Genomic DNA, 17,053 nt, shown 5'->3' on the forward strand with positions numbered 1-17,053 from the left:
CTTCGTGTGGGTGACTATGATACGAAGCATTAAATTTCTGTTGGGCAGTTTTCAGCGAGCACTGCCATGTTCCTGCTTGGATGAAGCAACGTGGACGAGAGAGCTACGCGTGCAGCGGCTGGAGACTAGGGCCAGGTCAGAGGGGTTCCGTGTCCCTGCTGGTTGCTGCGGACACGGTTATGACTATGAGGCAAACCAAGCTGTTCCCATCGCTGTAAATTCACATCTTCCAGCGGCCAGATACAAGTTTCAAATTATAATGCCACCCCACTTTTAGATTTAGCAGTTTTGGTATAAACCATTGCATTATATTCAGGTAAATATGGTTTCTTATTACATTTTTTTTTAAAAGGAAAATTGTTTATTTTGTCATGGATGTTTATGGGCGGTAAATGTATAGTGAAACAGGAATACACTTTGTATTAGTTTATTTCATCACCAGCTTCTACCCAGGAGGGCAGGTGCCTTGATGGAAAACCTTACAACATGACTCCCAACAATCATCTGTGAGAATCTTCAGGATCTCTGGCAAAACAAATTAGCACAAAGTCCATCTGCACCTGTTACGAATAGCTGCAAACAAGCAGTCTACACTCTACAACACTAATAACAATTCAATACACTATAGGCAACATAATACTTAACTTGTTTCTCTTTGGCCATAAAATTCCTTACTACAAAATTTTATTACACTCACAAAAGTGAAGAGCACACATTTAATACACTCATTTAAAACTTTCTATTATAACACTACCTAACACATTTGTTACACAAATATTCAATAAAACTACACATGTTACATTATCACAGCATGAACACTTCCAAGTGCCAGGCCCTTAAATTATTATTTTGTAGATGCCCAGATTGTTTTAAATTCATAATGAAAAAAAAAAAAAACCTGTAAACTATTATTTTTATCTGTAAAGAATATATTGCTTGCAAATTTACAGTGTGTCCTAGAATAGTGTGTGAGCCCTTCAAAAACACACTAGACAGCAGCAATGAGATTACGTATTTGGACAATTGTCAATTCTACAACCTCCGGGAACAACGATAAGTCCCTCTCCAAATAACATTGAGGTCAATAAACTTGGTTGTATAAAGATTACTGCCAGTTTTAACATTCATGTCGAGCTGGTAGTTAGGTGGGGCCGGAGGGGGGGGCATATCGAACATTTGGAATGCCCACCCCAGCGAAACATAAGTTTTTGTTCTGGACTGATCATATCCCCTCCTTTCCTGAAGCAATTCCCTTCCCCTCCACGCATGCGTACATGGCTGTTCCCGAGTCGTCATTTATGAGATCAGTACTGTAAATTGTTCTTCAGCAAGCTCTTGACCGGGTATGTCGTAGGCACTATAGTAGGCTACGATCACGGAAATACCTGGTACGTGGGCTACACACAGTGTATGTTGCGATCATGAAGGTAGTTGAATTATAGTTAAGTTTGTTGTACCGTAGTTTGGCAAGCCTTTGGAAATGTTGATGCAGATTAACTGCCTGTGTTTTCACATTTTAAAATGACAGGGCTTGTGACCAAGGAGTCAAGTGTACATCATTTCCTTGTAGCTTTGACCAATTTTGAGGTGATGTACCACGTTGTGAATCAGGCATGAATATTAATCTGATGCCGAGTTCTGTCATTGACATGGTTTATGTAAGGCAAGACGGAAGTGCGAGTTCATTAGCAGGTGTTAAGGCCATTTGTTTAGCAATGCTTGTATCTTGCAGAGTTTAAGTAACAGAAACACATTGGAGCCATGGCGATTTAGGTAAGTTAGCTTTATACAATAAGTTTACAGTTTGTGGTCGGGAATCAATGGCAGAGCTAGAGTTCCAGGTAAAACAGGAAACTAAGAGTGGTCTGTGCTGTAGTTATGTTAAAGGGATGTTGAGTGGAATTGCCTTAATAATGGCTCAATGTATCAGCTAAACAAAACATTTGATTTTTTTTATATAAAGGTAGTTAAAATTGTTTAGTTAACAGGAAAAAAAAATTGAGATGTAACAATTACAATTAAAAATGAATGACATCATGTGATTCAAGTAGGAGGTTCCCTACACCAACCTAACACTAGCACTACATCCAACACAAGTTGCAACACTGCAGACACAAAGGCCACAACACATGTCTAGCTCACACAATCTTGGGCACGCGTTGCACGTTTACTACTGCACCTCAACCTACAAATTTAAAAAAAAAAAAAAAAAAAAAAAAAAAAAATCTTTTAATGGCAATATGAACCCCATTCCAAAAAGCATTTTACTTTAAAGCAAAAATATCCACCCTTTTATTTTTATCCCCATTCAAATAGACATACTTAGCATATGTAACAACTCACAATAGTGAGTCTGTTAAAATAATAAAAATTAATTTTTAAAAAATCTTTACCTTTAAGAAAATATTTTAGTAATTTTACTATAATTACAAAAGTAAAAATCCCTGGATGCAGGCACTCGCAGTGACTGGAAACAATATTTTATTGACGACATCAAATTTCCCAAAATGGTTCAAAGTTGCTTTAAGGAAATTTTTATTTGATAGAAAATTTCTTTAGGTTTACCACAATCTTATTCAAAGCCAAAATACCACAAAAATAAGATCAAACATACATTCTAAAACGGTTTCAATTTTTAATGGTAATTCAAAATGTTTTGAACATGCCTGGACAAGCGCAGACAACAAAGAGAGTGTTAGTGTGAGGTTTACTCAGTACAACAGAGTGCATGCATCTGCATGTCAGCCAGCTCAACACCTACAATGCACACACTGCATAATACCACCCGAACTGCACGGTACCACGACACCATTACGAACAGCTGAAAATTACAATAAAATATAGTTTATAAATCATGTAACATATGTAGTAGTCTCCTGGATTTGTTAATGAGCCTCATAAAACATTATCCACAATAAATTACTAATTTTAGTTAAAAACTACATCATATCATAATTCAAGTACCAAATCTTGTAATAACTGTTTAAAAAATTATACTTTTTTAATGTCAAAAAAACTTTACATTTATATTATTTTTACTTTAGATTATATCAACGTGGCTTTGTATAAAAGTGTGATTTTATTCAACACTCGAGCGGATCACATTGAACCCGAGAAAAGCCAAAGGTGGCACACAAATCTTGATAACATGGTGGTTTTATTAAAAGCAAGATTGAAGATGCACCATGCAATGTACTGAATAAAGTGCACTGCAGTTTGCAAACCTACATACACTTCAATAAAACACAACAATTATAACACACCTGTAAAATGCACAACAACATACCAGATGTGTTCACAAAGTATTGAATCTTATTTTTTCACGCATAAACCAATGAAGCGCGGGAGACGTCCTTTAGTGTAGATGTGGAGGGAACACTCATGTGCAGTCGTGAATGTTTTCCCACCCGCAGAGAGTGTCAGTCGCTGGCATTCTGCCAACCAGTGAAGACGTGTCGTGAGTGGTCGTCGGATTTCAGTTTTTTGTAAAATGACAGAAAAATTTAAGCAGCAATATTAAATCAAATTTTCCCAAAAGCTGGACCACACCCAAGTGGAAACAATTCGCAAGGTTCGTCAGGCTCTCGGGGACGATGCATGAAGCAGTGGTACAACCACTCACAGATGGCCGCACATCAGTGGACAGTGAACCTCATTCAGGTAGGCCCCCAACAAGCCGGAATGACGATGTCGTTGAGCAAGTGCAGACTGTGGTCTTGCAGGACCGTCATATCACAGCCCGAGAAATTGAGAAAGATATAGGGGTAAGCATCGGATCAGTGCATTCAATTTTGACCGAGAACTTGGGCATGAAGAGAGAGTCTACGAAATTTGTACCAAAGCTGCTAACAATGGAGCAGAAGCAATGGGTCTGGACATTGCACAGGACATGCGGGACAATGCAAACAGTGACCCCAACTTTCTGATCACCATGATCACAGACGATGAAACATGGGTTTATGGGTACGAGCCAAAAACCATAATGCAGTCGTCACAGTGGCAACATCCATCATACCAGAGCTAAAAAAAAAAAAAAAAAAAATCCTCAGCAACGTCAAGGTCATGTTGACTGTTTTCTTTGACTCCTGTGGTGACGTGCATCATGAGTACTCACCACAAGGACACACATCACAAAGAAGTACTACCAGGGGCAGTGAAAACTTGGCAGCTCCATCACTATGACGCACCCGCCCATTCTGCGCCTTTCCTTCAGGCTTTTATCATCAAACACAACATTCCTGTGGTCCACAGGCTCCCGTCTCACCCGACATGGCTCCGTGTGACTTCTGGCTATTGCCCAAGCTGAAAATGCCACTGAAAGGAACATATCTGGGTCAAAAGACGAAGACATCATGCGGAATTCAACGACACGGTTGCTCACCATTCCAAAAACTGCAGTTCAGAAGTGTTTCCAACAATGGCGGGAACGCTAGAACAGGAGTGAGTGCATTACCAAGGAGACCACTTTGAAGGGGATTAGTTTCTCGAATAAATAAATGTATTTTCGCCGACCAAAGGTTCAATACTTTTTGAACACACCTGTTATCACGATGTTATGTCTAGAGACCTTCAAAATTTAAGTTAATAAACGACAAGCTAGGACTCACAATACACTGATCATTTAGCGCTGTTTCAAAGGTCACTGATACATCATAGATAACACAAAGCCCACTTAAAAATAACTGAGTAATATATGACTTAATGAGGCACGAAATGACCAGATGGCACCAACCTAACAGCACACACACAGTAGTTTCTGAGCGTATAACATGAATGAAGGAAACAACACAAGATTTCCCATCCTCTCCTAGTGCTCTGCAGGAATTATAAAAGAACAGCCGACTTTGGAAGCCCCAGAGGAGAAACTAGTTTTCGTTTACAGAAACAGAAACGGCGCGGAGCATCAGTCGCGCTTGCGGTGGTCGGCGCGGGCCAGCGCCTGGTGCGCGGTGACCAGGGCGAACACGGCGGCCGTCAGGGGGCTGAGGCGGTGCAGCGACACGGGGGCGCCCAGGAACATGGCCCCCGCCAGCAGGTAGAGCGCGCGGCACACCGCGGCGTAGTGCTTGCTGCCAACACCACACCGTGCTCTGCACCCTCACGCCTGACCGACTCATGCCCGGCGAGAGTACAACACCGTGACCAGACTGTTAATATTGTACACCCTCTTCAACTATGACGAGTTACAAGATTTTTTTAAATTTTACTATTTACTCATCTTTTCAAAAATGTTAAATATGTCTACTGACAGTATTAATACAGTTGTAGTCCTCCTGACAGAAAAAACATAATTTAAACATTAAACACCAATTTCACAGGAGAAACTATTTGCAGCAGTCAGTTACAATTAATGACAAGGAATTCCATAAAAGTATGTGCTATGGTCAAGAGAGTCAAACTTTTTAATATTAAATGATATTAAAAATCACAAAAACCAAGATGGTGTTTTTCAGTTGTCTCAGAAATAAAAATATTAATATTATCAGATGATGCTTTTGATAAAATATAATGTAACACATACATTTAGAAATTTTTTGATTACATTAAAAAGTATTTGTATTTTTGTGTTCTATGGCATATATCTGGCAACCGAGCACACAGAAACATGGACCACGCTCCTGGCAGAAATCATGCATTGCAAAGAGTTCGTAAATGCACACTACAAACTAATGATGCTACACTCGGTAGAAGCAGACAAGTCCTAGGTCATACTGTGGTCAACTCTTAAACACTTTAGAAGTCTCAACCCACCACATCAGCACAATACTGTACATTAGAGCGCCTCACTCCAGGGGCCATACATTGACAAACTGAACCACTCATTAGTTACTTCAAATAATAAAAAAAAAAAAAAAAAAAAAAAAAAAAGGGCCTTTAAAATATTTGCCAAACTGATCATGAAACAGTTTGGTCACTAGTCGTGCACACACTCTGAGCACGATGGAAGCACCTCTGATGCTGGCTCTGTAGGGCTGTGCCAATATCAGTCTTTTAGTTTGAATCAAATTATAATATGAATACCAAGTACCACATTATTCTAATATAAATAATTAATTACAATATTCACATAAGTACAGTAATAATCCAACAAAAAAAAAAAACTTTGATCAGATCAAATAACAAAAATGTGGAGTAATAAGCACATCACTCAAGTGAAAAGTTGGTTGAGATGGATCAGCTACATTAATAATACATAGAGACATGCAGTTTTGGGGTTTATTTTATAGCAAAATTCGTTGTTATTTACCCTTAAAAGTGGTGTTATCATACATCAAAAGCGGTGTTATTTTTTAAATAGTTTTAGCACTATAAATTAAAAAAATTAAGCTAAGCATACCTTGAAATTTTGGACACATTCTTGCATTGTACAGTTGCACTAGCAGCAGTAATTTACAATCGAATTTACACATCACTTTTTACATACAGTAATTGAAAATATTTTAGTACCTAAACCAGCAAGAATAAATATGAAGTCTCTAAAATAGTGACATAAACACATGGAACAAAATCCTCAAACTTTAGCTCTCGAAAGCAAAAGTAGCCATGATACACAAATTAGCCTCACTTAAATTTGTCCTGCGGTCTGTTAAGACTGTGTTATATGAGGACAAAAATCGTTCACAGTCAACGTTTGCAGAAGGCATCCAGATGGCTTCAAGGCAGCTGGAAGCAAACAATGGCTGTGACAGCTTTACTACATTCAATGACTTCACTACGTCCACTGAATTGTCTGTTTCCATTTGTTTTGTAACAATGTCCTGAAGCTGACCAAAACCAGCTGTTAATTCTTCAGTGCTTATGGAGTAGAGACTATGGACAGTTTTCAGTTTCTGCACCATTTCTGGGTTTAATTTAGCAAGCAACAAACTTTCCTGACTAAAAATTTGAATTGCTTCAAATCTCTTTCTACTTGGGTCAGTTGTCATGAGAGAGTTCAGTTTGGAAAGGGCTTGTGTTGCTGTTCTTGTGATGGACACTTTAGCTTCAGCAGCTTTAGCGGGGGGCATGTTAGACAAAGCTCTACTGGTTGCCTCAAAATAAATGCCACGAGTGATGTTTTCAAATTTTTTTTTTATACCTTGCAAGTCCCCATATAGTGAATGGGCAGTTGGATACAAAGAACCTTCAAGTTTCTGTATTAGCTCTACAAGGCTCTTGGCATGCTCTTTCACAAAGACAGCTTGACAAAGAATGAGAGAAATGTCATTTTCTGTGAGTGAACACAGAAACTCAACCCCTGAATTTTGTGTTGCCTTTAGTTCATCTGTTTTGCAGAAATCAACAATGTCATGTATGTAGTCTGCTACATAAAAAACGCTGTTGAACCAGGAATTCCATCTAGTAACAACAGGAAGTGGGAACAATGGACGTTTCTCTCCATGCTTTTCTTCAAGAAAGCTAGCATACAGGTGCCTTCTTTTCCTGGTGTTGTTGAACACATTTTTTATTTTGCTCATAGCATTGTTCAACTCAGGCAACTCTTTCACCCAGACATTGCCAACTAGATTTAACTTATGTGCCCAGCACTGGACATGCGTTAACTGGTCTCCAAGGATTACTTCGAGAGTACTAACAGCCTTGGTCATATAACGAGCAGCATCGGTTACTACTGAGAGCACATCACCATACTGTACATTGTACATTTTGAGTGAATCTAAAATTGCCCTCACACAGTTTGTGGCATTAGCAGCTTCAAGAAAGTGAACTCCTGCAACAAATATTTCTGGTTTATCCTGTTGAAGATTCAGAATTCTAAATAAAACAACAAATACACACCTACCCATTTTATCTGTTGTTTCGTCGCACAGTATGTCAATTTTTTTGTCCTTTAATGCAGTTTTGGCATCTTCAATTCTGCATTTGGCTATGTCCCCTACATATTTCTCACGGACTGTTCTCGCAAGTGGCATGTCTCCAGCACCTTCGATGTATTTGTTCAGCCATGCCCTGATATTAGGATCATCAAGCTTTTCAAGGGGTATATTTGCCTTTATAAAGGTCTCTGCTGTTTCCTTTATAAATTCCAACTTTTTGTCTTTTTGGACATTATTTTTTGCTGTCTGAAACGCTGAAGATATTGACGACTGGCGTTCAGACGCACTAGATGAGCCTTGCAATGAAGAGAGACGCTTCTTGTGTTTTTCACTGCCTACATGTTTTTCACATGAGTCTTTCCTATCCCAAGAGACGGTGACATTACAGTGACGACAAAAAAGTGTGGTTGAATCACTAGCATAAAGTCCGTGTTGAGAAAATTCAGAGGCTCGCTGTTTTGCAGTTACCGGCACTTTAGGCATTTTAATAGGCCTAATGTTTTAGCCGACCTTTAAATTGTACACCTTTAATTTATTTCACAGACGTTGAAAACTATCTGTAACAAAATTCGACCCGTTAAACTTTAACTTGCGCACAACAGAATGTTACGAATCGTCACCGTGTTTGCATTTTAAATTTGGTATTTGGTTAATAAAAATGGACGCAATGGACAAACAACGCTAAAGACTATATAAGAGAACAACGCTTCGAGAAACAACCTGCTGTAAACACCGTGATAATCGACTGTCCAGGCGAGCCGAATATCAAAATACAGCAAAACCCCTTATTTGCACTTTTCATGGGGACAAAGTAAAAAAGTGTAAAAAGCGGGAAAGTGTAAATAAAGGGAAAAGTAAGAAATACGTTAAAGTTAATTAAAATACAGTCGCATCCTGCCGCGTTCAGAACGGGCTACATTACACAGTAAAAATAAATAAAAAAGGGGCGCAAATTGATGAAAATTTACCGTCAATTGCGCGCCTTGCGCGGAGAAAGGTCATTGTACTCGATCATCTGTTGTTACAGTGCGGCCCAGTGCGGCGTCTGTTCTCTGAGCTGCGCATGCGCAGTATAACTCATTCAATGCTCCGCCCAGACTCGTGACCTTCCATCAGCAGCCAGCCAATAGAAGCGAGCCTAGCGGAAAAAAATATAAGCTCCACCTCCCGTGTACCAGTTTTGTCCAGTTCTAATACCAGTTTATTGGTATACGCACCCGCTTACTCGCTGCCGTGACATGTTCAAGTTTACGTTCATCTTGATGTCTTGATACCAATAATTAATAATTTACGATCCCCACAAATAAATGGTTAGTTTAAAAAATATGCGTCAACAGTATAATACTTCCGAAATTATATAATACGTATAAAACAGTTACCAAGATTCCACTCATTTTATCTTGTGAAGTTCATGTCTCGTACCAGTATTTCGGCTAAGTTGTGACATAAATACAGTATCAGCACTTACAATGTTACGATCAGCCACGTAATATTTCCGACATTTCCGTTACGTTTCTATATTCGTGAGTTTACGTTTTTCCCTAGTACATTTTAGATTGTCTCCTGCTGTAATTACTCGGACTTTTACACGCCTAGGCTTAAATTGTTACATGTTTAGAAATAAAAGCAACTTTTCATGTTATAAAATACACTGTGTGGGTAGTTATCTTTGGTTTTTTGTTGTTTCACGTTTGTTACTGTATTTACAAATTGAATTGCCGTGTTCGAATGAGGAAAATGTTCTGACTGTTCGCCGAAAATTCAAGGATTTCGCGTTATTATCCAAAATGTGAGAAATTCGCGTTATTCTTAAAAATGTACTCAAATTCGCGTAAAAATTTGTTTTATCGCAATCGCGAAATATGCATGTCTCTAATAATACATAAAATATTTAAATTCTTCAAAAAAATTGGATTCCATAGAGCTGACGTATTCGTAAAATTGCTGCTTCATTATATCCAGAATTCGTAAAATCGGGGTTCTAGATCCAGTGTATTGTTTCAAGCAGTGAGTGTCAACATGAACTGATATAAATACTGCATGTGGCAGCGACACGGCAGGACTCACAGGCCAGGCCTCGGCACGGACGCCGGCCACAGCACGCCAAGGCAGGCGCAGGTCACCACGGAGGGCAGGAAGGACGAGTCAGGCTGCAGCTGGGCACTGTACCTGCGACAAGCACACAGTCAGGGTGTTCCACATGTGATACAGCGTGTGTGTGCTCTCAACAAATACTACAATGCAGTTATGTTTTTTTTTTTTTACGTGATAACGTCTTATAAATCGATGAACGCCGGCTGCACGCACGAAAAATTGTCACGTTCCGCCTGAGCAGAACGTACAAGAACCGGCCAACCACCGTGCAAGAAAATCTTCTATAATATCAAACAGGTTAATGCGGGCTTTTGTTAACTAATTGTTCGTGATTATATTTAAACAAATTATTTAAATTAAATTTGCAAAAAAAAAAATTTAAATAATATTGGAAAATTAAAAAGTATGCAATTTTTCATGAATGTTTTCTTATGACGTTATCACGTGAAATTATCGTCCGTAAAACGACTTTACAGACAAGAGACAACCCCCCCCCCCTTTTTTTTTTTTTTTTTAATTTTTGTCATTATTTAGCTTTCTGTTACCATTAACATCGCCGGGACTGTTTTTAGGAATGGTTTGTAAGTGTCGTGGTCCTGAGGACCAGGCTTGGCGAGGCTGCGAGTCGCAGTCTGGCAGGTACCAACCTCACGCTCCCCTCCCCTTTGCTGGTCGAACGGCAGTTCCTGCAGGCAGCGGTGGCAAGGGAGCGGGGAGAGAACCGGGTACGAAGGTCGCATGGAAGGCTGGATCTAGGACAGGACTGGCCAGTTTCATATTGAAATGAGTTTACAATGTTTTCCCCGCAAGTACAGAATCTAGCTTTGGTTAGTTCAGTGCTTCGAATAAATATAGGTGATTGTTGTTGTAATCTAACATTAAAATTATTTACCACATTTTTACATTAGTGCTAGGCGAATTGCATAAAAACTATCAGTTCACTTGCCAGAAAATATGCAATTGTGGCAAGAATCAATTTATGTGAACCAATTTTTTATCTAAATTATTGACAGTTCTTACAACCTACCATTATAAATATGATAAAATTCCTTATATAGTACAATTATTCCTTACAGCTTGAGAATCAAAGATTCCGATTCCAGGTCTAATTGGTGAAATTGAAACACTGAAGAGTTATCATTTCCATCCCTAGTTAATAAGCATGAAATCAAAATGGCTGAATTGCTAAGTTTATTATCAGTAGAAAATTTTTCACAAAGAATATCGGAGAAAATTTACATCAATTAGTGGTAAATTTTACTAACTACGGAAAGTTTATAACTTTTTAATATAATGTAAATCGTATTTCTCTGAATATTTGAGGTGTCAAAATTGTCTTAAAAAAAATTAAAATGTTTGATAATTGTTAAAATGCACCTGCACACACTAACTGTTCAGAAATATATTGAACAAAATTGCCAGTGAAATGTGTTGCACTGGTTAATTTTGCAAAAATTAAACTTTTCTTAGATCCTTAAAATCTTTTGACTGGTAATGAAACAGAAAATTTTCTTTCCAAAAATGTAATAAAGAAATGTTAAAAATTTGTAAAGCCCTTACGTGTGTTTACTTGAAATACAAATTTCAGTTGTTACTAACAATGTAGTCATAAAACTAATCGCGATGCACAGATTCCCAATAATTTAAAACATGTATGTAACAGAGCTGCCAACCTCAAATCACACCCATCAGTAATGACAATTATATGGAGAAAAAAAAGTACGCGTAAATAATGCACAATAAATTTTTCCTGGGGAATTATGACACACACAAGATAAAACAAGGAAAATAATATGAAAAAAAATGAAAAATATACGCCTAGAGGTATATATGAATACAATGCAAATTAATGAATTGAAAAAAAAAACTATTCGAACAATACAATCATCTGAATATGTAAGAAATGTCAATAATTTTACTGGAAATTTTGAACCTTCAATTCAAAGTATTGAAAGTTAAACTTGTGAAAAACTGTCTTTTTATTTGCTTATTTTATCCTGGTTGGATTAGAACTGCCCTGTAAACAAACAGAAGACAAACAAAAGAACTTGTAAACAATAACTATGCGTTGGTTACTTTCGTTTCTTAAAATGTAGCGAAAAAACGACGATATAGATTTATTGCTCGTCATGGCTATAAAATGTTCCGCATGTTTCTTTGATTCAATATGCTGTTTACAGTCATCCCTTCCACCATGTGCAATCGAAAAGTCACATGTGCATACATTACAAAACGCGTGGTGTTCCAAAACATTTGAAGACAAGCATGGCCATTCTTTTGAATAGTTTAGGTCGAAAGTTCTGAAGAATTGCGTTGTTTTTTTTCCCCCCAGAAACACTTTTGTTCTGTCACACGCTTCATTTATACAACCAGCACTGAAGAACAAAACACTATCGAAAAACATAAAAAAAATTCACGTCTGTAGAAAGACAAAAACACTATGATGAAAAAAATGGCTTTCAAAAAAATTAAAACAACACAGGTTAGCCAAAGTACCGTACAAAAATTATCGTGATGTAAGTAGCCAAAAAACGAAAAGTCTGAGAATATGTACTAGTTGTATCGTACAACGGACGTAATACCATCCCACTACTATTTCAAAACACGAGAATTAATCTACTTATTTCAACAGTACATGCGCACACATACTAGTTCCGTTATTTGCACAACCACGCGATGTATATGAACTGCGTTCACGAAACAGCACAGCAGAAACTGAATTTTTTCCGTCTCCGTGCAGCACAAAACTCGTTTCCGTAATAAACCAGCGATGTTCCGTAATTCCGTAATTCGGTGTTAAATTCGTAATAATTACGGAAAATCAGTAATGGTTGGCAGCTATGATGTAATGTATATCCTCGGGAGCCGGACCGACCTGAAGTTGTGGGCCCAGGTGAGCACGCAGGGGGCGTTGACCGAGGTCAGCACCGCCAGCAGCAGCAGCAGCGTGAAGCTGAAGTGCAGCTGCGACAAGGGCTCGCTCTCCGCGGGGGCTGCCCCCTCCACTCCCTCCGACCCCCGCTTCCTCCGCCCCAAGATCAGCTTGACGGAGCTCTTGAACAGCTCCTCCAGGTAGTCGTCGTACATCTTGCACAGCTGGACCACACGCGGGAACACATGGCCTCTCAGTAACAACAAGACACAACCAAAACTACGTAACCCTATCTCAAAAATCATAGAATCTAATGACTAGAGAGATAGAAATTTCGTGGATTCCTTTAGTCGCAAGCTAGAATGCAAACCTCCACACTGTCGCACTGTGTTCATGATTGGCCCGCAGTTGTTAAGACACGCCCCTCTGCTACCGTGAGCCAACGATGCCCAGCTAGGAGAGAAGTAAGTGAATCAGGTAGTGCCAAATAACAAGGATAAAAATGTTCTCGCTAAGAAATCAACCAATGGGAAAGTAAACATGGGTCGAGCACACCTATAACTTTGAATACTATCCTGAGGCCAAAGGAATCCGCGAAATTTCCGGGTCTCTACTAATGACCCTCTTTGATGCAGCGAAATCCGGACTCGTCCCATGCAATAGCTACGAATGGTATTCATAATTTGCCGTCAATAATTCTCTGTTTCATTTCCTATGTCCCAACTTATTTTTTCAGAGGTTTCAATGTAAGCACTGTTTTACAATCTACCCTCAATTTTATGAAACTTCGCTATTCGTACAAAAAAAAAGTTTCAAAGGGGTAGTTATTGGTAACGGAAATGATTTGACCCTTTCACTGTAAAACAGTGTTCAACGTTCTATTTCTATACCACCAAAATGACACTCTGTAGAAAAATTATATGGAACAATTGCATGTGAAACCTCCTATTTTCTACAAAAAATAAGCGTACACAATGTGCACTGTGTAGTTTTTAATGCGCGCACAAAGTCCATTTCCAGTTATTTTTCTTGTAATAAAAACCAAACGCTCAAATCTAGCCAAGCCTTGCTGCCTGCGACACAGGTGTGAGGAAGAGAGGGTGGCACCGTGCAGGAAGCGAAGATGCACAGTGGTAGTCCCGGCCACGTGGCCCGGGGGCAGGGGCAGGGGTGTGTCAGCGGGGCCGAGGGGCCCACCTTGAGGAAGAAGAAGCTGGAGGCCACGCCCAGCCCCAGGGCCCCGCAGGACGAGAAGCACAGGGTGAGCAGGCAGCAGGCGACGGCGGTCGGCAGCTTGCCCAGAGCAGCGAGCACCCACTCGGAGAGGCAGAGCGAGCCCACCACGGTGCGTGCCACGAACCTGCACACCGCGTCTCCGTGTTCATACTGATCCGTCAACAGAGACCTCATCAAATACCCAATAATTAGGGTTGTGCGAGAATGAGATTTAGGCCTCGAGAAATTTTCGAGAAAGAAAATATTTTTCTCGCGAGAAACGAGACGAGAATGAGAAATTTTTAAATAATCAAGATTTACTGTAGATATCACTTTCAAAATATATTGTTCTGTACATAAAACTGTTGTTTATCATATAGAATGTCAATTTAGTTGCCTGTGTACAACTGACATGCACCACACGTTATGTAAGGCTACACTAAATTATAAATAAACATTCACTCACTTAGGTAAAAGTCTAGTAGCTAACATGTTAATTGTGGTTCCCGTTGACTTATCGCCACATTTTGTGTAATACTGCCACACTGATATGTCCACATCTTCCATTTTACCGTAAAATTAAAGTTTAATTTGACAACAAAGTTTACTTCTGTTAAACTGTTATATTCCCGCAACACTTTTTTTTCCACTTGGTTACGCCGCAGTTAGAGATAAAGCAGTATTGGGAAATTATTCTCATATTCCTAATAACATTTTACAGGCGTCACATTATTTATTCATACCCGCAGAGTAGCTCGCGTAAACGGGAAACTCTGGTACTGTAATGAAAACAAATAAATTGTTACAAGGGAGGCTTTGGCGGGATTCATTACTCGTGACGTCTTACAACTGAGTGAAACAAAGGTGGAAAAGGAAATGGGATGAACATACTATTTATTCTGCCTTTTCAACGGGTTTGAACACACACATTCACGTAATTTTACATAATACAAGGGCGTGAATTGTTCTGCGTGTTCAATCCATTCCTGTACATTCCAGTTCATTTAATAATCACATGACTTGCGCAGTCTTTTATTGGTATTGAAATAAGAAACGGAACAGCGAAGCGGGGCCGGTTTCACAAAGTCTGTTTAAAGTTTCGGTTATCTAATCGAATGATTAATCTAAACAGGACATTAAAGTACTGATTATCATTTGACTGTTTCCCAACGTATTTTTAACGAGTGTTTAACTAAACAACGGTTAAGGGAAATATGGCAACCAGGCGATGACGTATTGGTTCGCGATTGGCTGTCGTGCTACCTTCGTTTGTTACTTTTGGCCAGTGTTTAAGGTTCGGTTAGAGAAAATTGTAAACAAACATCAATATGGACGAAAATAAGCGGCCATGATCCGGAAATTTTCTTGCTTCGGAAACGGAATTACTTATATCTTTAGTGGAAAATTTTACCTAAAACAATGTCAAACACTTCCAACTGTCTTTCTATTTTACATGCTTTATATTAGCTTCACCTGTATGTTTGTTTGTCTGTCCGTCTGTAACTCTTTCGACTAAGAGTGAGTGGCTCATCACTGTAAAATGTCCCACCAATTTCATTATGTTCGTTAGCCGAGCGGTCTAAGGCGCGCGACTTATGTGACGTCAACTTTCGGATTCAGCGATCGTGGGTTCTACTCCCGGCCACGCCGGAAAAAAAAAATGTTTTTTTTTTTTTTTTCCGGTAAATTCTAAGATTATATCCATACACCTAACTGTAAATGATTCGGAGAGACTTTACCATTTCTTTGTGACGTTGCAACTCCAAATAGTTATGTATCTCAGATGGTAATAGGTAGTGTCGGTAACTCATTTCCCTATGATAATTATACATAAATATAGTTTAAAAAACTAAAAAAACATGCTTTTAAAGAATATCAAACTAAAAAGTTAAAAATAAATATAGTTTAAAAAACTAAAAAAACATGCTTTTAAAGATTATCAAACTAAAAAGTAAAAAATAATTTTAAAATTTAATTTATGACAATAGTATATAAGCAATACTAGTATAAATGAGAAAAAAGCATGGGGCGCTTAATATACAAAAAATATGGCACAAAGCAACAGTGCTAGGACCGTATTTTTGCTAAGCCGAAACCTTATTGCAAATTCACTGTCACTCATTTGAAAGTGATTTGGCCTTACTCGAAATATTCGTGGTCTATTTAAATAATCAACAATTTCTTCATCATCATCTTCAAACAAAATGTTCAATTCATTCGCCATCATCACTGCGGCACTTCAATCAATTATCTCTGTTTTGCACACTATGTGGTTTCAAACAGCTTCAAAAATATACATAACCTCAAAACTATCAGCAGTAGCCAACTAATCAGAACCTCTTCTTGTGTTTAACTTAACCATTGGTTACCATCAGTTAATCGGCCGATTACTGTTAACCCTATATTGAGAAACAGGTAATTCTGCTAACCAGCACTTAAATTTTAATCAGAAGATAACCGGACGATAACCAGACTTTGTGAAACCGGCCCTCGGTCTGGCAGCATGACCACCATTCTCTTTTGTTCGTTAAAAAGTAAATTTTGTATTTTGCCGTAATAATCAACATTTCAGTATGCTATTAAACATTACCGAACAAAATATTATGACTAAATTAAAGGTAATGCTTTTATTAACTTTACCATAATAACGTGTATGTAAACAAAACTAATTTTGTAGGTTAGGTTCGAACGTATTTTATTATGTATTACGCTTACGTAATTTAAAAATTAAATACGGCAGTTTTTCTTTCAGGATAAATTGGAATTTCATATGACAGTTTTTATTCACAGTTTCGGTTATTGATAAAGGTTTTGGATGGTTGACTATCGGCTAGTCTAATATATCTTAATGATTGCATCATGTTTGCTTTGTGTTCCGCCAAATAATTTTTCGTCCAAACAAGCAGGCGCGTTTGGTATTTTTAAAACATTTAAACTAAAATAATGGCAGTGTGTATGTAATGTTCAACATATAAAAATACAACTATCAATATCAAATTTTGTTTCCATACCAAATTGAGTTGTTGCCGGTACCAAAAAAAATTTCTCGTTTTTTTTC

General features: G+C 38.4%; 1 protein-coding gene across 3 annotated transcripts in view; it reads right to left on the bottom strand.

Moving 5' to 3' along the window:
* Positions 1–413: 413 nt before the first annotated feature.
* The window catches only part of LOC134535482 (GPI inositol-deacylase), a 35,251-nt gene continuing 18,611 nt past the window's right edge, over positions 414–17,053 (bottom strand). For all 3 annotated transcript variants that reach the window (XM_063374599.1, XM_063374600.1, XM_063374598.1), the window contains exons 12-15: positions 13,978–14,140; positions 12,784–13,004; positions 9,882–9,983; positions 414–5,069 (exon numbers count right to left, since the gene is read on the bottom strand). In XM_063374599.1, the coding sequence (XP_063230669.1) occupies positions 4,904–5,069; positions 9,882–9,983; positions 12,784–13,004; positions 13,978–14,140 (652 nt within the window). In that variant the 3' untranslated portion in view covers positions 414–4,903. The remainder of the gene's footprint in view (positions 5,070–9,881; positions 9,984–12,783; positions 13,005–13,977; positions 14,141–17,053) is intronic.

Source organism: Bacillus rossius, chromosome 8 (genome assembly GCF_032445375.1).
Source record: "Bacillus rossius redtenbacheri isolate Brsri chromosome 8, Brsri_v3, whole genome shotgun sequence".
NCBI lineage: Eukaryota > Metazoa > Arthropoda > Insecta > Phasmatodea > Bacillidae > Bacillus > Bacillus rossius.